The 25,669-nt window shown below is 40.7% G+C and overlaps 1 protein-coding gene, 1 long non-coding RNA gene and 1 pseudogene across 5 annotated transcripts; 1 reads left to right on the top strand and 2 right to left on the bottom strand.

The window, feature by feature from the left end:
- Positions 1-1,236: 1,236 nt before the first annotated feature.
- LOC143419133 (uncharacterized) lies at positions 1,237-6,673 on the bottom strand. Its single transcript, XR_013099112.1, has 3 exons — positions 6,410-6,673; positions 5,243-5,327; positions 1,237-4,672 (listed from the first exon to the last, which is right to left on the bottom strand). It is a non-coding gene; the product is annotated as an uncharacterized LOC143419133 (long non-coding RNA).
- A 2,537-nt stretch (positions 6,674-9,210) lies between these two features.
- Positions 9,211-14,058, top strand: LOC112432955 (large ribosomal subunit protein uL4m-like; annotated as a pseudogene). The gene is made up of 6 exons (XR_013099070.1): positions 9,211-9,233; positions 9,325-9,398; positions 9,603-9,709; positions 10,280-10,383; positions 11,929-12,002; positions 13,847-14,058. The product of XR_013099070.1 is annotated as a large ribosomal subunit protein uL4m-like (transcript).
- Positions 14,059-14,072: 14 nt separating this feature from the next.
- Positions 14,073-24,708, bottom strand: hyls1 (HYLS1 centriolar and ciliogenesis associated). Of its 3 annotated transcripts, none has more exons than XM_004571812.5 (12): positions 24,514-24,708; positions 23,981-24,134; positions 23,207-23,326; positions 23,048-23,121; positions 22,630-22,832; positions 21,830-21,885; positions 19,333-19,502; positions 18,457-18,502; positions 18,321-18,375; positions 17,258-17,339; positions 17,016-17,042; positions 14,073-14,248 (listed from the first exon to the last, which is right to left on the bottom strand). In XM_004571812.5, exons 2-12 carry the CDS (start codon positions 24,078-24,080, stop codon positions 14,129-14,131), a joined length of 1,053 nt encoding a protein of 350 aa, XP_004571869.1. In that variant the 5' UTR covers positions 24,081-24,134; positions 24,514-24,708; the 3' UTR covers positions 14,073-14,128. The 3 variants fall into 3 exon arrangements, with proteins under 3 accessions (XP_004571869.1, XP_004571868.1, XP_004571867.3); XM_004571811.5 differs by having other exon boundaries at positions 23,981-24,118; positions 24,514-24,707; XM_004571810.6 differs by lacking the exons at positions 21,830-21,885; positions 22,630-22,832; positions 23,048-23,121; ... (1 more) ...; positions 23,981-24,134; positions 24,514-24,708 and adding an exon at positions 20,371-21,439.
- Between the last annotated feature and the right edge of the window lie 961 nt (positions 24,709-25,669).

Raw genomic sequence — 25,669 nt, 5'->3', positions numbered from 1 at the left:
TACATTACACCAGGGCCTGTGCTGCTGGTTGATGACATCAAAAGCAAACCAGGGCCTGTGCTGCAGGCAGATGACGTCCAAAGCACACCAGGGCCTGATCTGTTAGCTGATGCCATCTGCAGTAAACCATGGCCTGTGCTGCAGGCTGAATCCATCTACAGTACACAAGGGACTGAGCTGCTGTTGGTAGAGGCTATTATTGTTATTGTATATTTTACACATGTTTGTATGGGATATTGTATTCGTTTTAAATGTTATATACCAATGTGGTATGTGACTTTTGTTGCCATGATGCCAGGTCTCTCTGGGAAATGAGATTTTTAATCTCAATGAGATTTGTTACCTGGATAAATAAAGGATTAATTAAAAAAAAAAAAACTACATTACACCAGGGCCTGTGCTTCTGTTGCTAGAGGCCATCTACAGCACAGTAGGGCCTGTGCTGCTGGCTGATGCTATCTACATCAAGAATAAAGTTACGTTGAATCCAAGCACACCATTGTTTTTCTTGTGACATTACCAATAAGTGTGATGTGTCACATGGCCCTCTTCCTATTGAAGAAACAAAAGTTGTATCCAAGATGGCCGACTTCTAAATGGCCACCATGGTCACCACCCATCTTGAGGAGTTTGCCCCCTCACATATACTAATGTGCCATAAACAGGACTTTAATATCACCAACCATTCCCATTTTATTATGGTGTATCCATATAAATGGCCCATCCTGTATACTGAGTGCAATGTACATACCTAAGATCAATATATTCCTTTCAATAGTAACCTCTCTTCAGCAATAAATGCTGGTGTGTTTTATTTTTTCCATTTTTGTGTGTGATGTGAGAATTATTAGAGGTTTCAATTGTTTTTCTTTCACTTGCTCTTTCTGATTCTGAAGGAAAGTATATTTTGAGGGATTCTAAGTGTGTGAATGTTGTGAGTACTGGGTTTGAATGATTCTGTGCGAGTCGTACTAAATAATAAATAAATAATAATCACACTACACGGGTTCATAGCAGAGTGTGTGAACAGAGGAAGTCTGAGAGAAAAGTGTGTGTGGGACGGCGAAGTTTAGGGAAGGATGCAAAATGCTGAGGAAACTATTGTGTGGATGATGCTACAAAACTGACCTAAAGAATGGTGATATGTGTGGAAAAACAAACAACAAAAACTGTTAATTGTCCTGAGGTCTGAAAGAGATCTGCTAAGTACGCTGAAGACTGTGATGAATGTTGGGTCTGTGTTTCCACAAGCCCCGCTAATTCTAGAGACTTATTCATCATGAAGAAAACAAGACAGTCGATCGATCGATTATTTGCGCAAGGGAGGCCTCGTCTGTGTCCACCACGAAAATGACCCCCAGATCTGACCTCCTCCTGCTACCTTTTATTGAGAGACAGTTCACACAAAACACGTCAGAACAAAGCCACACCCCCTTGGTTCTAAGACAAAGTATTTTATGTGTGAACTTCTGTAAGAATGTGTGTGCGTGTGTGTGTGTGTGTGTGTGTGTGTGTGTGTGTGTGTCAGACCTCCTGCTGACCAAAGGGTCGTAAACCCAGGAAGCTTACATCAAAAGAAACAGAACTTTCAGATAGGATGTATCTACAATAAAACCTCCCCCAGCACAGAGTGGTTGGAGAGGTGGTCAGGATCAAAGGAATGGCTTTGAGCCTACTGCTTGAACTAAGACTGTACAAATTTAAGAAACACAATGGCAACATTCAACAAAGAACTTAGTATATTTAAAAGTGTGTGTGTGTGTGTGTGTGAAATAAGGGTGCATTGTTTTTAGATCAAGACTTAGCAGAATTACAGAGGGTTTATAGACTGTAAATACAAAAAATAAGAGTTTGATTATCCTGAAGAAACAGGAAGGAGAGAAACAGAAAATATGAGTCTGTGTGGCTGTGTGTGTGACAGGAAGTAGTGTGTGTGACAGGAACTTTGCATGCCCATAAAAGGAAACTGGCTGATGTGTGTAATGTGAGACCAGGGAGAAAGACTTAGAAGGATTGTCTTAAGAAAAAGTAATAAAAAAGGATATTAATCACATGTTTTAGTGTGTCAGTACAGGTGGACTCTTCTCAACCTGAAAACATGAGTACAGCGCAAAAGGATAGATTAACAGAATTGCGATGAAAACAGGCCAGTCTTTGGCTTAAAATTTTTTACAGCTTGACCTCTCATTCTGTCCCAATCCTGAGAAGAAGCTTAAAGGACAGACAATCTCCCGATGAAGACAGACAGAACACCGTGTACTTGAATAATTAACAGCAGGCAAAAAGACAGTGCAACTGAACTATTACACTGACGACTCCAGCAGCAGCATGTAAGGAAGCACGTGATGCAACATGCACTGTGAATTACAGGTTGGTAAGAACAGTGGGATAAATAACTGTTGGAAAGCACTGGACACTGATTTTCAGATTTGCCATGTGAGTGAGAGGTCAAGCCCGGACGAGTTCGAGTGAGAGAGTACAGGATATGACTGGATTGACAATGGTGACTGAATTCGTGGAGGTTTAGAATTGTCCACCACATCACAACAAAGAGGTAAAAAAAAAAAAAGAAGAAGGTAAAAATAATGAGAGGAACTAACTAACAATTACATTAATGAATAGAAAACACACATACACAAATTGTTACATGTGAAATTATTTTTTGGAAAGAATCAGAAGTGAGACAGTTTGAATCCACAGCTCAGTGTAAAGATGCATGAATTAAACCTTATTATAAAATACATATGCAATGAAGAAACAGCTTACACTCAACATTAATATGAACACATAACATAAATGCAATGAAGACACGCTTACACTTATATACATGACATGAATTGTTATTTCTGGCGGGTGGGAGAGAAGTGGGTCGGTTAAGCACTGATGATAATAATGAAAATGTCTCAGTTTTGTTATTTTCAGGCGCAAAGCAGACCTGGACCAATTTTCCACATGCAGCGGTCGGAAGAAATTTATAGGTGAACATCACTGGTGTCACTAATTCTGACATGAGAGCTCTCACTCCTGGCTGAAGACAAGGAATGCTGTTATTTAAGGTGGGAAATCAAAATTTAGGTTAGCAACCTTGGGGAAGAGAAAACTGTCTGATTAAGTGGGAAAATTGTGAAGGAGTCTGAAACACTGCAAAAGCAACATATACAAAATCACACACACAAACAGAAAATGCATTAACCTTAAGAGAGCTCATGAAGATTAATGCACAGACATTGATTAAACCTGGCTAAGAACACAAACATATGCAATGAAAATCAGCTTGCTACTTTCATAAGTATTAGAATAGTGTGAAGTTAACACACTTAAAGCTTGAAGTTGAGGAATAACTCAGGGAGTTCCATGACAATGAAGTGATTTATGTGAAAAGGAAAATGTCTCCAGCTTGAGAAAGGGTGAAATTGCAGATCACCCGAAGCCCTTGCTGGATACAAAATGAAATATAAATAAAATATTATAATAGACTATTGTATATTAGTAGTATAGTAGTATATTGTAATATACTAATAAAATATTGTAATGTCCCATTGCTGTTATATAAAAAGGTAATAACATCAATAATGACATAATATTAATACGAAGAGGCACCTTAGTCAGTTATGATGTGAGGTTAAGCTTAAGGTTGCTCAAGCCTGTAGAATTGCAGAGAGACCATTTTGGATTCATCAGAGTCACTGCAAGGAAGTGGAGCTTGAAGCCCAGACTGTCACGGTCGCAGTGGCAGACCGTGTGGAGAGTGTGTGGAGGACTCAGGTGCAGACACAGGCGTGGACACAAAACTGAGTTGAACGAAAAGCGAGCCTTTATTGTGGCTGAAGACAAGGAGTGCAAACAAGGCAGAAGCGCAGTGACAAAACTAAACTATAACTAAACTGGGAAAGTGATACCAGGATAAACTATGAAGACACAGGAAATCATAACTATGAATACAAAAGACTGGCTGTGACAACATGGAGGGTGGGAACACAGACGACGCGACACAGACTGCATGAAACACCGAGACTAAATACACATGAGGGATGATCAGGGGAAGTGGCCACACATGGGAGCACAGCTGACACACATGAACCTAACAACAGGACAGGAGAGGTGAAACTAAATACACTGACATTGAATACAGACTTTCAAAGTAAAACAGGAAACATGGAGATTAGACATGACATGAACTAAACATAACCACGCACACATGACTCATGACAGGTAGACGCACGAACCAGGGATACGGAGTACAGGGGAAGATGACAGAAGTGACAGCATGAACTTGACAACACAAGATACACAGACATAAACACATGAAGGGCAAGGGAGGCTTAATACAAGGGTAATATAATTACAAATGAGCTGGAATAACTTAATGAACCTAACAAACAATAAACATCAAAATAGACTAAACACAAAACACTGGGTCGCACGACCCAGGACCATGACACAGACCACTAGAGATTCACAAGTGTAAGGAGTATCTCACCGGTGTCAGTGGGTTCAGTGGTGAGGGAGGAGTGCTGATTGAGCTCAGCTAGCACTCTCATTCTCTCCAGCCACTGACCAACTTTAGGCTCACTGATGCATTTGGGTGTGACCAACCTCAAGCATGAAGTGTTCTCAGGTGGAAACTGGCGTCTTACTACTGGCAACGGCTCTGCTCATCACGCTATCCGCACTGGAAGATGGCAGAAAACAATACACGAGCCGAGAAAGGAGATGGACACATGACAACTCACATCTAACGCACATGACACAAGCACATCAGTACATCTAACCATATATGGAAAAAAAGTTACGAAGCATTCTGCATACTGATGAAAGCACTGAACTATAATCATTGTATACACAGAGTGCTTATTAAGAAGTGTGTTCTGGTTGACCACCTCAGGGAATGAGACAACACCTGAGGTTGTTGTCTCATTCCCTGAGCCAGAGGACGGCTAGAGAGGGTCAGAGCGAGGGCAGTGGACCCCTCGGCGGTGACCCCGATGTCCATGATGCCATTGATGGACATGGAAGCAGCTGAGTGGGCCGAGGAGTGACACAACACAACGTATGGTGACCTCTTGTGGTCAAGAGGTCAAGAGAGGGAATTGTGGAATTGAACAAGTTATTTTACTGCTACAGTATAATCTACAGCATTAACATTGCATTAACAATATAACAGATAGCTTTAAGATGTTTAAACATACAGGCACCATATTAACCTTTATTCCAGGTGCAGTTATAACCATTTTATACACACCTTGCAGTTTGTGCTTTTTAAAGAGTTGAAGCTCAGTCAGTTAATTGAAGGTCAGAAGCTTCGTCCGGCGCTAGGTCCAGACGATCTATTGTGCAAAGTGACTTAGAGTTATGGAAGGATTGCCTACATGCTTACAAGACACATATGCCATGTTACTCATTATTATCTTTTAGTTGTTTATATCCTTTTTATTAAGCTTTGAGTAGTGGCATTTGATTAAAGCATTTATTCAATATATTCCGTATATATAGTTTCAGTTAGATTATTACACATATGAGAGTGACTTCCGTCTGGTAAAAGGTCATGAGTTTAGTTGGCGAGGTGAGACAGAGTGCATTTGAGGTCAAGACACACACACACACAGGAGGTAGACTCATATTCTAGGTAAGAGTTCAGACATATTTTGCTTGTAGCTGCATTTTGTGCCTGCATAAGTGACAGTTTGTTGTAGGACGTGCGTCTGATGTTCCAGAGATAAGCGAGAGCAAGAAGCATCTACAGGAAGCACCTGGCGTGGAGACGGAGAGAATGTTCTTTTCAAATGTGTCAAAAGTTGTCAACAGAACATTTGTGGTTTTGAAACTTATGCATGTGCTTTGACGCATGAGGGGGCGTAAGAATACCCTGATGTTATAAAAACTGCTTGTGTATTGTTAGGTGGAGATCGATGCTGATTGTGTGTAGTGTTCATCTCCCCACGCGTGTGTTCATTAAAATCATTGTTTGACCCAAACTCTTCTGGACCATCATTGTTTTGTTCTCATCCTCAATATTCTGAACACGCGACAAGGGTCAGCAGTGCTAAGTTCCTGGGTGTACACCTTTCTGATGACCTGTCCTTCTCCATTAACACAACAGCAGTTATCAAAAGAGCACAAAAGTGTCTCCACTCCCTGAGGAAACACTGAAAAGGAGGACTCTCCACACTTCACCTCACAATTTTTTACTGTGGCACCATTGAAAACAGCCTGACACAAAGTTTTACATCTTGGTTTGGCAGCTGCAGCTGTCCTATGAGAAGCGACAAATCAATAGGATTGTTAAGACCGCCAGGAGGATTGTTGGTACACACACAAACACACACACGTGTATACGTATATGTATATATATATATATATATATATACATATACGTATACACTGTCACACTGCGACTGAACGGACTCACACGCAGGCTCTAGGTCTTGCCGATAGTCACACACACACACTCCGTCCACTCCTCTTCACACTCCACTTGCTCGGGTAACACAGGGGTTGGTCCAGGGAATCTGTACACAGAGACACGAAGGGATAGTAAGGCAAATCGCTGTGAAAGCACTCTAGAAGTAATTGAGCTGGGGTTACACTGACGAGGGTCGGCAACGGTCCAGCGACGAGAAACACAGAGCTGCCATCTTATAAAGGAGCTGGATCACTCGTGATGAGCCATAGGTGCATGGGCCAAGGGCAGGAGCCCACAGGTGAGCTCCGCCCAGGCAGAAGGAGGAGGGAAAGGGGGGAAGGGAGAGAGCAGGAACAAAAAAAAGAATACAAAAACATATGTAGCCATACTGAGCCGACCGGGTAGGCACAGGGACCCTGACATACACACACACACACACACACACACACACACACACACACACACACACACACATATATATATATATATATATATATATATATATATATATATATATTAGGGGTGCAACGATACACAAAATTCACGGTTCGGTTCGATACTTTGGTGTCACGGTTCGATATTTTTTCGATACAAAAAAATGTTCATGCCTTTTTAATTTGTCATTTATTAAAATTATAAATATATATTTTAACTCAAAAGTACAGTTTTTAAATTTAACCCTAACCCTTGTGCGTGTTTTTTATTTTGACAGCGAATGCGCACCTGCGGACCACTTATGTGCAGCCCTGGTTATTTAGCTCGTCATATTGCAGCCACAGAAATTATTTTGTCCATGAAACCATAAAGCTGCACTTTCTTTTTGCCTTATAGTCTGATTTGTCATAACTTCTCCGTTTTGTGGTAAGCTTTTCTTTGGCTGTCACTTCTTCACCCTGACCTGTCTTGTTTGGCTCAGCAGAACTGAAATGCTTTTACACACTCACTCACATAAGCTCAGCGATCAACCTCTCACATGTTTAAGCTTGCTGCGGGAGATTTCACTTGTCATGTTTGCATAGTAAGCTAACGATTAATAAGACGATGTCAGAGGAATTGGTGCGCAAATTATCATCACTCACAGATCAGTGCTGTCGCTCTCTATACACAGTTCGCACAATTGCAAAGTGAAAGCAAAAAAACAAGCGCAAATTCAAACGCGATTTCAATATGTCACATATTGACAGTGGCTCACCGATGCCAATAACATAATTACCCAGCTACATTTCTGAAAGAATGCAAAACATTGACATATATTTTCCCTTCCTACAATAGCCCGACGGGCAGGGTAGCCCGACTGAAAAAATCGCTAGCCCCAGGACGTCAGGCTAGCGATATTGCAAGCCCTGTATCTGATTGAGGAATCACTCATCTTTGGAAAAGAGAGTTTATTACAGAGAAATGTCTCTTTCCAAAATAAAAGCTATACTATCCGCTTCTTCTGGGCTATATTCTCAGCAGCATAAGGAGAATCATGTGCTAACAGCTGTCTAAATGACTCGGCTAAAGTTAGTAGCATGCTTGTTGTTTTTGTCTTTGCACTAGGATGATGTCGGCGTAAATGTGCAGTCATATTCGTTGTGTTCCCACTAGTGCTTTCAGGTTAATCTCGTTGAAATGACCTTAACGCCACAACACGGCAAATCTCCGTTAACGAGCTACCGCCGATCGCCCGTGCATGGGGCTAGACGGCTAACACGTTAACGAGCTAACTGCGCTAACACACTAGTTCCCACCCATGTAATTGAGCATTGCATGGCACATCCAACATACTGTTTTACTTTAGTCCATGACTCGCTTACCTTCAGGGTCATACGTCACATGAAAACCAAAATAATTCCAAACGCCAGATCTGAATGAGGGTGGGGGAGGTGCCCTGCGCTCTTCCTTCTGACGATGCTGTCTGTGTGGAACACTCAGTGGATCTGCGCTCGACAGTGCAGCCTAGGCGGAGTAGTCGAACGCAGATTCACTGAGCGCTCCACACAGACAGCATCGTCAGAAGGAAAGTTGATAAAATAAATTACAAATGTTGTATTGTTCGATACATATGCGTACCGAACCGAAAGCACTGTATCGAACGGTTCAATATCGATACGAATATCGTTGCACCCCTAATATATATATATGTATATATATACATACATACATATATATGTATATATACACATACATACATATATATGTATATATACACATACATACATATATATGTATATATACACATACATACATATATATGTATATATACATACATACATATATATGTATATATACATACATACATATATATATACATATATATACATACATATATATACATATATATATACATACATATATATATATATATACATATACATATATATATATATACATATACATATACATATACATATATATATACATATATATATACATATATATATACATATATATATATATATATATATATATATATATATATATATATATATATATATACACACACATATATGTATGTGTCCCTTGACCACAGAGGGTTAAGGAGACTCACCTTCTTTCCATTTCCAGAGTGTAGCAACCAACCACCTGTGTGAAGTCTGAAATACCCATGATGTTGATTCAAAATGTGCTCTGGCACAATCATAGGCATTGGTTGCTACTGAAAGCAAGAAATAAAGCCGGTCTGCGCTATGGGCTAAACCATTTCTTAATGGTGGAAGGGGGGGGGTGTAACACAATGGAATACATTCAGTTTTAGAATTTATATTTAGTGTTAGCCATATAGATGGCTCAAAGTGTCAATGCTCTTATTTTAATAAACAACAATGTCATATGCAAAACTAGGGTGGTACTATAGGTGGCAAGAGATCATTTTAGGGTGGCCACCCCATGCCGCCCTTCTAGATCCGCCCCTACAATAAATCCCTGTACCCGTACAGCTGGAATCCCTGGAAACAGAAAGGAAGTGGACGAGCTCGGCATGGAAGCATCCGATCACCCATTTGGAGAGGAGGTGCCTCTTTTTGATCTTATTGTAAAACTTCTGTTTTCATTTTTTCCCTGTCTGCTGTTGAATGAACATCTGTTTTATAGTCCAGCGTATGCTCGTCTCTGTGTCATGACTCCCAGAAACATGATCACCCTTCAGTGGAGTTGATCTGGAAGGATTCCCATGCTGGAGGCCAGTATGGTCTGACTGGTTCTGTGTTTCATTCAGGTGGAGTGTCTCATGGACCCAGAGGACCCACCAGTTACTACTACATGTTACCCATGAAAGTTCGAGTGCAAGGACTCAAAGTGGCGCTGAGCTCCAAGATGGCTCAGGTAAGAGAAACCCCTTTGTTTCATGTGAAGAGCAAATACAGCTGCTAGTGATGTTAGAGGCTCATAACATCTGTAATAAGAGTTGTAAAACATGCAGTAACATATGACGGTGTCCACAAGCAGCTGTTTTTGTCACCCACTTATCTCAAGCGCTTATTGCTGTTGTTATGATGTCACAGAGACGATAACCCGTACAGATATCTCACACGTGTGAATACAGAAGCCGCACCCACCTATTGTTCAGACCCTTTGTTTGCAGTGGTTAGCCACTTAGAAGAAAGTTTGCTTAAAGAGGGGAGGAGATAAATCCACTTGTTTTAAATGGAGAATTTCTTCACCCTTTATGTTCTCATATCATTTCTTGAGAGTATTTGGTTTGTAGCAGATTGGTGACAGTGACGAACTTGTAAGAAAGAAAGAAAATCCTTTCTTTATCTGTGACACTATAATTAGAGCACATAACAAATGTGAGAATAGGATACACGATGACTTTAACTACATTATTACGTATCCGTAATATTTCTTGACAGCTGAATACTTTCCCCCCTTTTGAACTGCTAGCTGACAAAGGATGATCTTCACATTGTGAACTCCCTGAACATCCCCACACCAGACTCTCAGTACCTGCTTGACCTCATCAGACACAGGGGAGAGTCTGTGTTAATAGTGGATGTGTGAGTATCTTTAGCAGCACTTCTGTACAAATGCGAAGGCGGTCACACTTTTTCTCCTCTCCTCCTTACCCTTATCTTCCTTGCTTAGCCTCTTGTATCCTTGTCTTGTCTCGTGTGTATTACTTTCCCTCGAACAATCTCTCACTGTCGTTCTCTAAAACCTAAAAGAGAATTATGGATTTGATCAACTGGTCTCTGAATGCTATTGACACCCTTTTCTCAACGAGAAGTCTGGGCTCGGGAGAGCCCGAGTGCCCTGGAGGGACTTTCCCTGCCAGATACACGATGTCCTGACAGTCCTGGCGGGACTGTCGATCGAGGACGCTGAAGATACCTACCTATTCGGAACCATGATAACAGGGTTCTTGCTGATCGGAGCTGGCTTGGCCCTGACTTATCAGAGAAATAAGAGAGCGGAACCAGCTGTTCAAACCCCCCCAAGGCTGACTGCTGGAATTGAAGCGATGGGACGAGGCGCGACCTCTCACAACGAACGCAGCATGGTTAACACCTTGGAGACACTTACGGCTGCCGTGAAGACTCAAAATAACAACATTGAGCGTATGATGGGATACATCAGAGAGAGGCCTGCTCAAAATGACACCCTTGAGCGAAAGTTGTGGGGTTGTGGGGTCTCAGAATCAAAAGAATGACAACACCACGGAACAGAAGTTTGATACCATCATGGGGAGGCTCGCGGCTCTCCAACGGGAGATCGAGAGACCAGTGTCAGAGTGTTAAAGAATAGCTTGAAATTCGGAGCTGCTCGCATAAAGGAGAAATCAACAATATTCAACATATGGACACCACGGCGCCAGCTGCTCAGGCCCAAGGCTGGAGCCAATCAACAACTTCCTGATAACGACTGTGTGATGACTATCCTTCCCATCCCATGCAAGGCCACCTGGATTGGCTAGCAGACTGTTTATTTAGCCTGATAGGGCGAAGGACACTGTCTCAGCTGAACTATGGACACGCACACACATACACTTACACTGATAAGCACTCACACATCCCCTGTCCCCTTCCAACGCCTTCGATGCTTGTTGCCTCCTGGGAACACGAGGCGGGTCTGGGCCCGCACTGGAGAGTCGGCGCAGTGGCAGGATGGCTGCTGTGTTGCCTGGGAGAACTCCTTATCCCCTACCGAACCCTGTTACTGGTCACGTGCTCTATAATGTTGTACTGTGGACATTTATGTGCTTTTCTGTGCAGAGGAGTTTTTTTGTTTCCTGTTCTCATGCTGTCCTCCTGTAGCCCAGCATGAGTAGAGGTCTCTTTTTTTCCTCTTGTACCTTTCCCACTGTAGTGTACATTTCAGTGTTTTTTTCTGTAATGCAACCGTTCTCTGACTTGTATCCCCATGTGATGTCTGTGTTGTATGTGTAAGGTCAGGGGGCGGGTTCATTCCACTGCAGGGCAACCTGCCACTGCATGTGGCGAATAAACTTTGAACTCGAAATGATCAACTTTAAAATCTGTTTGAATCTCCACCACTGGACGCCCACTGTTGCTCAGTGCTCACGTTGTTGTTGTTGCTTTCAGAGGTGAAGACTTTTCTGAAAACATCCTTCAGGCCACGGCAAACTTGAAGACAGTGAACATCATTCCAGCAATCGGTAAGTTCACACTGAGTGATTTTTGTCTCTCTTAACTCAGTTTTAGCAGATTAATTCAGTGGTTCCCAAACTTTTTTCGAAGGGCCCCCCTTTGTTTTACAGAAAAATGTTGGCGCCCCCCTCACGCGCACACACACACGCGCGCACTAACACATCCTCCAACCACACACACCCATATTTGCTCAATTGCGGTTTATTTCACACCTCAAACATTTAGTAAACAATTAAGCAAATACAAGTAATCTGCAGGTAGTAAGAAAATAAACTACTAACGCACCTACACGGGTATTTTTGAAAACGCAGCTGTTTCTTCCACACGTAAACGGCGTTTCGAATCACCGAAAACTGAGATTTTTTAAAACGAATTTTTTGCGTTTACGTGTGGACGAGGAATACAGAGTTCTTCACGCAACGTTTATGGTATGTGCCTTTTTTCACATCAGCTGTGCGCCACGTTATTGCTTACATGAGGGGAATTGCAGAATGGCAGATAGTCAGATTAACAGTATTTTGTATATCTTCAGGTTTTACACGCTTACATATAAACACGCAGTTACTGTCCCTCTATTTACAAAGGCAGAGGCATCACGGTGTAATTATTTTACATCCATCCATTCGCTTCTGCTTATCCTTTTCAGGGTCGCGGGGGGCGCTGGAGCCTATCCCAGCTGTCATAGGGCGAGAGGCGGGGTACACCCTGGACAGGTCGCCATTCTGTCGCAGGGCTAACACAGAGAGACAGACAACCATTCGCACTCACATTCACTCGCACATTCACACCTGTGGCTGTAGCTCAGGTGGCAGAGCAGGTCAGCCACTAATCAGAAGGTTGGTGGTTCAATCCCAGGCTGCCTCCTGGCTGCATGCCAAATATCCTTGGGCAAGATACTAACCCCATGTTTGCCTACTGGTGGTAGTCAGAGGGCCCGGTGGCGCCAGTGTCCGGCAGCCTCGCTTCTGTCAGTGCGCCCCAGGGCAGCTGTGGCTACAATGTAGCTTGCCATCACCAGTGTGTGAATGTGAGTGTGAATGGTTGTCTGTCTCTCTGTGTTAGCCCTGCGACAGAATGGCGACCTGTCCAGGGTGTACCCCGCTTCTCTGTGAAGCGCTTTGGGGTCCTTAGGGACTAGAAAAGCGCTATACAAATGCAGGCCATTTACCATTTTACACCTAATGGCAATTTGGATTATCCAATTAACCTATCCCCACAAGCTGCATGTCTTTGGATTATTTTACATGTAGTTTTTTTTCCTCCATCCATCCATCCATCCATCCATCTTCATCCGCTTTATCCGAGGCCGGGTCGCAGGGGCAGCAGCCTAAGCAAAGAGGCCCAGACCTCCCTCTCCCCAGCCACCTCCTCCAGCTTATCCGGGGGAATACCAAGGCGTTCCCAGGCCAGCCGAGAGATATAATCTCTCCAGCGTGTCCTGGGTCTGCCCCGGGGCCTCCTCCCGGTGGGACATGCCTGGAACACCTCACCCAGGAGGCGCCCAGCGGGCATCCTTGTCAGATGCCCGAACCACCTCAGCTGGCTCCTTTTGATGTGGAGCAGCAGCTGCTCTACTCTGAGCCCCTCCCGGATGGCCGAACTTCTCACCCTATCTCTAAGGGAGAGGCCAGCCACCCTGTAATAATATTCAACATTGCTATCAATACATTTTTCAAAAAATGCCTCTCTGTGCAAAATATTTCATGCATTGAAGTCTTTGCAGCACTGTGTCTATGGACCCCTAACATGCCAGTTTAATTAAACAGTTGTTAAAAAGCTCAGGGTTTTAAGTGTTATATGTAACAAATCTCTTCTTTAAAACTCACACAGTTTGTCATATTTTCTCTCTCAGGTCTGAATGTCCACAGCATGCTGAAACATGAAGCCATCGTCCTCACTTTGGAAAAGGTTAAGTTTCTGGCACGATGAACGTTACACGCCTCTCTACCCGTTTAAACTAACCTACTCTGACTTTCCTTAAAGAGTGACCTGTAACATATTAACTGAGTTAAGTGAGTCACATTTTCTTTGTTTTTATTTTTTGTAACAAGAAAGTCAATAATAAATAACTCCAATGATAAAAAAAAAAGCAAAAGTTTAATAAAAATATGTAAAAACAACATGCAGAGTGTAATCATTTGTATGGAAGGAGACCACTGGCCAAATCATTCCTGATCTTCCAGCGAAGTGCTGACCGTTTCTTCTCTGTTGGCACGATGTAGGTGTTGGGTACGTAAACTCTCCGAGGTTTAGGCTGCAAAGACGAGGGATAAACTGTTTAACCACTAAAGCTGATCACTTTCGGATGTTCTGAGTCTCCAACTGTGATCTATGCAACAGCAGGCTCAGATATGTAAGCCACTTAAACAGTTGAGAGACGTTTTGTGTAGATTTTTGATCTCAGTTCTTTACACATCAAGTTAAAGGAAAATTTAGCTCTGTTTGCCAAGTGACCGTTGTGTTTGTTACACGTGGTCAAAGAGATTCAAATAGAAATCTTACTCTGAACACAGTGCTACCTTTATTTACCCTTTAACACTTCTCAGAACATCCACACTCTCCTATAAACAGCTGCCCATTGTGTTCTTGGAAAATATTTGCAGAATGTGTAAAGATCCAAAGATAAGATCCAACCACAGAGGGTTAAGACTTTAAAGGACGGAGATAAAACAATAAACTCTTGTTTCAGACAAAATCTGAAATAAAGAGCTGCAGGTCATTGCACTTGGGACATATTTGCATTTCTTAAAAATTCGTCCATGAAATAGATGTACACTACCAGTCAAAAGGTTGAACACACCTTCTCATTTCATGTTTTTCATTTATTTTTATTTTTCCTCTGATACATTTTAACCTTCCGGTTGAGTGAACGCTGGCGCGACTTGCTGCCGCTACTCATCGCTACCTCTGTCGCTACCGGATTCCTGTCCTGTTCCTGTCTCTACGGCCCACCGGTGTCTCTGTCCGGTTCTTCCTGTCCGTGATGTGGCCTCTCAGGATCTATGCACTGTCTGTGTGGGTCTGGATCTTTATGTCATCGATCTTCCGACTTTGCACTGGGATCCATCAGTATACAGCTGATGAGCTCGTCCAAATTCCAAAAATACACCTAGACTTGGTCCCTAATGCTCAATGTAGCTCTTCTGTCTTAATTCCACCCCCTTCTCACTTCCTCTCTGTTTTTCAACTTCCGTCTTTAATTAATATTGCTGAGCTCATCCACAAATCAAAGCCTTCTACCTGCCAGCTTGATCCTATCCCCACTGTCCTTGTCAAAGTCTGTTTACCCCCTCTCCTTCCCCTCATATCTGCTATTATTCACTCTTCACTCACCACTGGAACTGTTCCTGCTTCTTTCGAAGTTGCCGCCATTACCCCAATCCTGAAAAAAACAGGTCTAGATCCCAACAACTTTAACAATTTTCGTCCTATCTCCTAGATTGGAGATAGGACTCATTCCTCTCAAAAATTCTTGAAAAAATAGTTGCTTCACAAGTCCATCTACACCTAACTGATAATAACCTTTACGAACAGTTCCAGTCTGGTTTCCGTCCTCTGCATAGCACCGAAACTGCTCTTATAAAAATAACAAACAATCTTCTTATGGCAAGCTGATTCTGGTCTCCTCTCCATCCTTATTCTCCTTGATCTGAGTGCAGCCTTTGACACCATCTCTCATCCCATTCTTCTTAGCAGATTAGCTTCTATTGGTCTCTCTCATACTCCATTAGCCTGGTTTAAATCATACCTGTCTGACCGCACTCAGTTCATTCAATGAAAATCCTTCACTTCTCAGCCTTCTCTATCTACTGGGGTGCCCCAGGGATCTGTCCTCAGGCCCCTCCTTTTCATCATTTAGCTTCTTCCACTCGGACACATTTTTCGTAAATATAACATTCGGTTCCACTGCTATGCTGATGACACCCAGCTTTACCTCTCTACCAAACCCGATTCTACCCCTTCCTCCACCCTCCCTCACCCTCTGCTTAGCTGAACTCAATTCCTGGTTCTCCTCCAACTTCCTTAAACTCAACAGCAATAAATCAGAACTTCTCATGGTCGGCACTAAACGATTGCTATCCAGAATTAACGATTTCTCTCTCACTATCAATAATTCGCTGGTCCCTATCTCTCCCTCTGTGAAAAGCTTGGGTGTCATTCTTGATAGCACATTGTCCTTTAATTCACATATCAATAATGTCACACGTGCAACATATTTTCAACTCCGTAACATCAATCGCCTCCGCCCTTTCCTCACTCCTCATGCCACTGCCATTCTCGTCCATAATCTTGTTATCTCGCGAATTGATTACTGTAACTCACTATTATTTGGCCTTACACAAAAATCCATTAACAAGCTCCAACGTGTCCAGAACTCCCATATTATTACTAGGACTTTCTCTACCCACCACATCTCCCCACTCCTGAAGTAGCTACACTGGCTCCAGTTAAATTTCGCATCCATTTTAAAATAATCCTTTATACATTTAAGGCTATTCATTCTCTCTCTCCGATTTAGTACAGATGAACTTCCCATCCCGGTGCCTCAGATCTTCATCTTCTCTTTCTCTCTCTGTTCCTTCCGCTCATCTGATTACAATGGGGGCGGGGCTTTTAGTTGTTCTGCCCCTCGACTTTGGAATTTCTTACCCCCTGACCTCAGTAATAGTAGTTCATTCCCTCTTTTTAAGTCCACCCTCAAAACTCATCTGTTTAAAATTGCTTATGTTTAAACCTCTGTATGCTCTTAACTTTTATCTGTTATTCTTATTATTGTGTATATTTCCAGTTTTTGTGTTTTTATTTGTTGTACAGTATCCTTGGGTGCTTTGAAAGGCGCTATTTTTAAATAAAATGTATTATTATTATTATTATTATTATTTTTACCATAATTTATTTTATGGTATGGTATACCATATATTTTATGTTTTGAGAGAGATTATCCAAAGTTTGTATTCACACAACTTGTGTACAAAAAGGACAAATGAGAAATAGAAAAAAAAATCTGGAGAAATACTTACTGGTGGAGGCTGATATGTGAGCCGTTGCTGAAAAGAAAAACATACACTCATAAGTACTTCCAATAAACATTGCTGCCCAGGACAATGAAACAAAACAGGAATTTATAAGTCAGATCATTCTATTACTGAGAAAAGCGACGGTGTAATAACTTTATGTCTCATCCCACAAGTATGAAAACAAAGATGATTGAACATCTATGTGAGGAGTGCTAACACTTGCCTATTGAAGTTATATTTTCTACCTTAATCTCTGAGCGCAGTGCCCTCCTGTCCTTCTCTCCTGAAAGTTTGAACATCTCCCAGAGCTGCTTGTACTGGAAATACCTGCAGATATAAGAAAACCCAGTGAGCAAACATGTAACCATCACATCAATGTGAACCTGATGGGTGTGATTCTTCCAGACTGCTGCTGTATTAAGGAAGTACAAACAGAATGTTACAGAACTGTTATACAACATGAGGATAATCAATTAAAATTACTGTCCTTTATTTGGCATAATTACTGTCTAACTTACACTAACCCAAGTTATAGGAAGTACTGAAGTGCTGTATGGAAAGCGATTCCGCTCCCTGAAGACCAACACAGAGAGACTGAGGAGGAGCTTCTTCCCGCAGGCGATACGGTCTCTCAATCACACCACCACACAGTACTGACCCACACATATGGTTCTTACACACACACTGGACTTTCTGGACTTTGGTTTTGCACAACACTGGTCACTATATTCTTCATTTCCGGTTAATACTTGTACAGCTGCTGTTATTGTGTATATATTTATTTATATTTAGATTTCTTCATACATTCTTATATAGATCTATATTGTGTATTGTGTATTTTGTTGTACAGTTATTTTATTTTCAACTTTAATTTATATATTTATCTTTATCTTATTCTTCCCAGTTAAATTTACCCTTCATTCTAATTTGTGTTGTACAGTTATTTCATTTTTAACCTTAATTTATATTTTATTCCTTCCTAGTTAAATTTACCCTTTTTAATTTTTCATATTTATTTCCTTTCTTATTCATAGCCTTTTCCTTTTTTGTTTTCTTTAGGTCACGAGCAGTTGTCCAAGCATTTCACTACATATCGTACTGTGTATGACTGTGTACGTGACAAATAAAAATTTGAATTTTGAATTTGGAAGCATTAAGGTGCTGCACATGAGTCTTCTAATGGAAAAGAAATCATTAAGAAACCTATCAGGAGCCTCTAGAATCATAATTCCACATTATTTCAGGTGTGAATCTCAAACAGAAGTGGCAATCCTTTTCATTTTTTAACCACTGCATTTTGTAACTTACTTGGCTACTGGGTCAGTCTTCTTTATGGTCTGTTGACTCATCACTGGCCGGATGACTGAAATGAAAATCTATGTGAGAAATTATCGAAAGTTCAGAGAAAGCAAAATCTTTATATTGTGCTTTATTGCCAGCTTACAGGACTTTGGTTTGGGCCTTATATCACCATCACTCTTAGTTCGAGTCTGCTTCCACCATAAAGAAAGACAAACAGAAGAAAAAAACAAGATATTACATCTTCAACTGTTATTAACAGAAGAAAATGTGTTAGTTTTATTAATATAATATAGCTATAGATATAATATCGCATAAAATCTCAACAACAGTCTCCTCAAGGCACTTTGTATTGTAAACTAAGACCCTACAACAGGGTAAACCCATAGAGAGAGAACAGCAACAATCAAATGACCCCTTTATGAGCAAGCACTTGGTGACAGTGGGAAGGAAAAAAAATTCCTTTTAACAGGATGAAATATCTGGCAGAACCAGGCTAAGGGAAGGGCAGCTATCCCCCCTCACCCGTTGGCAGGAGGAGCAAGATGGGACAGAAGACACACTTTGAACTCTATTAAATTTCTTAAATCTTAAGAGACTACATTACCCACCATGGTCAAAGGAGCTTGCAAAGAAAAGCGTCTGGACTTCTTTAAGTTGCCTTAACGCCCACTCACATCCTGGGCCATCTGACCTCAGGAATTCGCATGATAAAGTGGGGCCAGGTTTCACAATGAACACACCCGAAACTCTGGCGGATTGGGACCCACGCCCAGTTTCCCACCTTGGCTCAGGCGATTAGAGGATCATCAGGGGGTCCTTTTGTCCCTCTGTGGGGGGTCACTCCCACTAGGTTTATATCTGGGACTCTCCACCATTTGACATTAGAACTGAAGAAGCTTCTCGGATGAGAGGTGAAACGTCTTCAAGCAACTTAAAGAAGTCCAGACGCTTTTCTTTGCAAGCTCCTTTGACTACGATGACCTGGATGACTGAGAACCTTCACAGACATATTACCCACCATGCCTTTCATGTACAATTCAAAAGCGCTTAAAGACACTCTTTCACTCTCAGAGGTCTGAGTGTCGCTCTGATCGTCCAGGTCTTCATTGTCTGACTCAGGTGACTCCTGCTCAGGTGATGTGGCTAAATGAAGTTGAGCCAGTCTTTCTTCCAGACAGCTCGCTGTACCTGCAAACACAAATTACTAACCATCAGCAAACCCAACACTTCACTCTCAGCTACTTTAAAAGAGACATAGTTTGCTTATCTCCAACTCCATATTTGGATTCTTAGCAACTTTGAAGAGAGTAGCAAAGTCTGTGTTAATATATGTATAAATATTAAACTTTCCCTGCTAAAATTAGCAAATTTCCATATTTTTGCCACAATTCAAAATAATTATTTTTAATTTGATAGTGAGCCTTGGTTCTGCTTCAAGGTTCATCTACTCTCTGACAGAATTACATTTTAGTTCCTCTTCCTATAAGTGGCTCCAAGACAACATTCTCCTGATTGGCTGCCCTCAAAGGGTTGAAAAAACGGCCTTAAAATGAGCATTTAGATCAGTGAGAAGCTTAAGTCTCACATCGATTACTAACACACATGAACACCTCATTATTTAAAACACTCGACCTGTTTAACAGAAGTATTTATTTTGTAATAGTACATATATATGTTAGAAAATAAGGGAAAGCATAATCAGCCCACCTTTTAAACTTTTCATATCAACACTAATTGAGAAGTCAATTTACAATTAATGTGATGTTGAAATTTAATACCTGCATTAAAAATGTACATCTTATATCAAGAAATTTAACTCTTTGAAAAATTGTTTTCATACAACATGTATTTATTTTTCTGAATATAAATTCAATAACCTTTTTTTAAATGTCCAAACTGGGATGTAATTTATTATTCAAAGCTGACCTTTTTATGGCTAAATGCCCAAAAACATGTAGCCCATTTCTGAGCCTCTGACCAAACAGCAAAAAAAAAACAACCTCCTTACAGTAACAAGTATCATGACGTGCTGATTTAGAAGCTGGAAAACATTTACCCCTGTCCTGTCTGAGGTTTCCTTCCCACTCTGCACACATGTTGCCATACATCATGGTCGAGCTAATGTTCACTCTGGAGTCAATAAACTTGATGTCTTTGTTGCTCGAAGACTCGTCTGGATCTTCACACTCCGCTTTTCCTCCGACGTCTTTCTTGACATTATTGAACCCATGAAGGTCGTGCACCTCTATTTCTTGTTTTTGCTTCTCGTTCAGCCGGAATATGTCTTCAGCCTGAACAGTGCGATGCTGTTCTTTTGGTGCTTTCTTTTCAGATGCCGCATGTAGATCGCACTCCTCCTCACCTGCCTGCTTTTTCTTCTGTTCCGAATGCACTTCTGTGATGTGGATGATTTCTCTACAGCACGCCACATTATCAAAAATCTTGCTGACCTCTAACACAGACAGTTCATTGAAGTCTGGCTTATGTGTAGGTTCAATAAAGTCGCCAAAGCTGCTGAGTGACCGACTGTCCTCTTCGTCCTCTCTCATCTCAGACAGACTATCCTGATCAAACTCTGTTATGGTGTGGTCATCTCTGTACTCTGCTCCCTCCTGCCCCTCTGGTTTGTAGGTCCCGTAGCCAGAGGTCATCAGACTTGGTGCGAGACTATCTGGACTGCTACTACACCTTTCTTCTTCCTCCTCCTCATCGTTATTTGTCTTATCCAAACTTTCCTTGCTGAAGTTGCTCTGGTTGTTCAACCCACTCTTTACCTCCTCTGAAGCCCCCTGAAGTAAATCTTCTGCATTGGTGGCTGGTTTAGAGTCAATCATTTGCTCAATCTCATCCTCTTCTTCTTCTTTCTCCTCATCTCCATCAGACCAAAATGAGGAGGAAAGGGAATTCTTGTCATCTTCACTCTCTTCGTCTGACCGAGTGCTGCACATTTTGTACATGTTGAGTTTGCACTACAACTCAGGTGTATGGAGTGTGTGATCTGAGAAGGCACAGGACTTAAGGAAGTAGCTAAGAGGATTAGCTGAAGCCTCAAAAGCTTCTTCTCACTGGAACAGCGCCCACTGCTGCTGACCAAAAGGAATTACACTGCTGCATTTACTCTTTAATGCTGCTTGTTTCAATAGTTGTTTCTTATTGTGAGACAATGAAGGCCAGGGTTCAACTATAAACATGAAACTTCGGATAAAACTTGTTGTGATCCATAAATACAAACTGGATGTCTACAGCAGTACTCAGTCAATTTATTCTTTCATTTTCTTCTTGAAATTATTTCTGCACTTCAGTTTACCTATTTTTTTTTTTTATTCTAATCTAGTTATAGTAAAGCTACCTAAAAAAAAAAAATCCCAATTTGATTAATAGTACACAGTACAATTGTACATTACAGCTTTGTGAAAACATAAAATCGAACATTATTACTTATTATTTTAGAACAATAAACCTTAAAGCAGATGATCAGAAGATATTACAGATTTTTGTCCATTAGTTTTTGTTACCTGAGTCTTCACTGTAGACTGATTCATCACAGACAAGTGACTGTCCTTTGTGTTTCCTGAGGGGCGGGAAGCATAATTAGAGTTGAAGACCTTCTCCATTTGGCACATCTGGAACAAGTCATATCTCCACAATAAGTTGACTTGTTCCAGATGTGCCACAAATTCCCTGTTAGTGTTAGCCAATGAAGAAATGATATAAAAAGAGAAGAATATGTCAATGATTAAAAAAACAACTTAAATTTGAATACCGACCTGCGATATAAATTGGAGATCGGTGTCAGAGATGATGAAAAACACGGGTTTTATTTCATATTTATTTAAAATCTTGGGCTAAACTGTAATAAAGTTTAAAGTTTAAATAAACTGTAAAAAAATAAAACAGACTAATCCAGACAGTAAGCACATAGGCCCATAAACCCATAGACTCTTTCACTCGTGAGCCATTAGTGGTTACAGAGCAGAATAACATGAAAAAAACAAACAAAAATAAACAAACAAACTTGTTCTTTGGTAATCAGAACAAAATTGTATCCGGAAAGCTGTTTCCTAGAAATGCATGAAATTCTACTCTTTACGTGCTTTTTTTATTAATACAAAGAAAAATCCAGCTGCTGCTAGTTGGAAAGACAAATAAAACTAAAATTAACTAATGTGTGTGAATGGGTGGATGACTGGATATGTAAAGCGCTTTGGGGTCCTTAGGGACTAGTAAAGCGCTATATAAATACAGGCCATTTACCATTACCAAATTAACTCTGGACAAACAAATGAAAAAATTAGCACACGATTCGTAAAACTACCTCAGAACTTTTCTCTTGATGAAGTGTCTCCCCTGGGTGTCTGGGGTAGATGTGTAGCTATCTGTCAGTGGTGAGTGGATGGTATCCTCAAGATCCTGCTCCACCTGAAGCCTGCTTGGAGCACCTGGAGGGAGCTTGAGCTTCTGGGCCACCGAGTGTTGAGCGTACGAGTCATAGTCTCCGTTATAACAGTTGATGAGCGTCTGGGTGTGACATTACATGCTTTTAATTTATTGCACATGCCTGACACCATTACAATTAAGACTATGTTTGTTGTCCAATCAAAGTAGTGCTACTCATGACATGATTTTATGTGGCAACACATTAACAGCATTTGGCTCAATAGAGCAATGAATGCAAGAATAAATGAATATAATATAAAAACATATCTTGTATGTTATGAGTCATTAATGCTTACCTTTCTGGCATGGTCTGTACTGCCTGCATGTAGGAAGAATGATTCACTAGTGCCTTTAAAGCAGTGTGGACTAACTGTGGAGAAAAACAGAGCTCAAGTTAGATGTTATTAAGTGTTATAAAAGTGAAATACTCAAAATCACAAAGTGAGTGCTCTGACCCTTTTCTTTGGTATAGGCAGGGGGACTTGGCTGAGGTGTAGTTGCCTGAGATTTGGCATTTATCTCATTTGATGAGGAAAGGCCTTTCCACTCCCCTCGTCGAACCAGCTCATCCAGATCTAATCACAGAAATGACAGTTTCCCCTCAATATTTACTGATTAACATGTCTGCAATCATTTCCTGTAATGCCTGTCATTTCCACATCTATTTCTATTATTACACTCTACCAGAGTAGCTCTGCATGATTCACAGTTCAAAATAATCCTTAACTTCTGTGCAGCCCCTCAGTTCATCTATAGTGTGAAACAACTGTTTAATTTCATCTCTCTTTAGGCTAACTTTCCTCTGATTAACTGCGCCTCAGAAACTGATGGTTTGAACAACACGTGTGCCCATACTAGAGTTGTGCTCCTGACATAACCACATAAGGGAAATCCATTATCTAAGACAAGTTACACCCCCTCCCCCAAAAAACAATTACTCAACTCTTTGAAACTCCTAAAGTCTGAGCTTTTTACTCGCAGAGATTACTTACTGAGCTAATTTTTTGAAACTTTGATTATGTTTAATATATGACAGAAAATTACTGAGCTCATTATTTGAAACTTTTATGTTTAATGTGAGTATATGACAGAAAATTAAGAAAAACAAGAGATCAATTCTTAGAATTAAAAATGTAAATAATCAGTGCACAATAAATATATTAAACTGCAAAACAATATGGCAATGTGAGTTGGGAGGTTTAAGAAGGGTTGGTAGATATATGTTTAACCTTGTTTAAATTCACGCAGCCTGTGCTTTGGTATGTTTTTGTAGCCAAGGAGGGCTAACTGTTCTTGAATTTCCTCCTCTGAGAAATCCAGATTGTCCATAATATTTCCAGCTTCCAGTCACTGATATGAAAACAGTCCTACATGAAAAAAAATCTAAATCAAACACAAAGACAAAACCAGATATGCAGGATGCAAGATGTTATGTCATAAACAAAATGTTCTTTTGATACATGTAAAGCTTTTCAAACACGTTTTACGCATGGGCTTTTATCACAGTGTTGGACAATGAGACACACTTTTGGTATGATTACTAGCGCAGTTGCAATTTTAACAAACAGTCTGTAGATACTCTATAACAAATATCAAATAAACCAAGAGTAAATAAATAAGTCTAACATCTGCGTTGATTTCCTACTGTCCTAACAACAATTCAAAACTGATTTTACAACAGCTGTTAGCTAGCTTGACTAGCCGTTCCCAACCAGACATAAAGAGAAACGATGTTAACTAATTTTAACTTGTCCGTTCTCACCTTCACACAAGCCGGTTAGGTGTTAGCGTGAACCCATCCTGCTAATGTTACCGGTGTAGTTTACCGAAGTAGTAGTTGCGCTTTATTGTTTGTACAGAGTTAAACACTCAGCACCAAGACAACGGCCGTAAAGAGCTTTGAAAATGACGCCTGCTAACGTCATTGACATAAACATCCGGTCTTTTTCTTCTTCGTTGTACTATTTAGCGATTGACGAGTCGACGCATTACCACCTCTAACTGGACTGGAAAAGTACAACGACGATAATAAATAGTTCTCACAAATCACATTAATCATCCTCCCAGATAGGAACGCCAGGGCACGGTGTGTGAGAGGAAAATGTTAAAGTTGCTTTAATAATATCTTAAAGTAAATGAGGAACTGATTTTGAGGTAGTATATTGCTGTAGTTTTTAGTTAAAATTGGATATTCAATCTAATTTATCAATGTTGATGTTTTCATCAAATATTAAGCAAAGACATTTGCACAACAGTAATATAATATACTAATATAATTGTAATATATTGAAAATTATTTCTTTAGATGATGTAATTAAAGAAACATGATGGATTGACATTAGAACTGAACATTTACCGTCCGTCCATTGAGCCATTTTCTTATGCTTATCTTTATGAGGGTTGCAGGGCTACCGGAGCATATCCCAAGTGCTATAGGGTGAGAGGCAGTTTCCTGCTTCCTGTACAGAATGTCAGTCTGTCGCAGGGCAAACACAGAGAGACAGACAGCCATATGCACTCACATGTACACCTATGGAGAAATTAGAATCGCCACTTAACCTAACCCCACTAATTAATGGTTAGTTAGTGGATTGAAATCTGAGACTTTCCATCTTAAATGCACATATTAAACAAATATGTAGGGCTGCTTTCTTCCATTTCAAGAGTCAAGATTGAAGATTCTTTATTTGTCACATGCATAGTTATACGAGAACAACACGTAGTGAAATGTGTACTGAAAAGCTCCTTGACTGTGCAAAAAGAGAACTTAATAAACAGTAAGTGAATATGTACAAGGATGACATTCAGTAAGTGAGTGAATTACATACATTAAGTAAATGCATTGAGTGTTTCTTCTTCAGTTACCTTTCTCACTCACTATGTCATAATACACCCTCTTAGCATTGAATCATACTTGT

This window comes from Maylandia zebra, linkage group LG6, assembly GCF_041146795.1.
Source record: "Maylandia zebra isolate NMK-2024a linkage group LG6, Mzebra_GT3a, whole genome shotgun sequence".
Lineage (NCBI taxonomy): Eukaryota > Metazoa > Chordata > Actinopteri > Cichliformes > Cichlidae > Maylandia > Maylandia zebra.
Note: the sequence above shows the minus strand (reverse complement) of the source record. Positions and strands in the feature narration are given on the sequence as shown.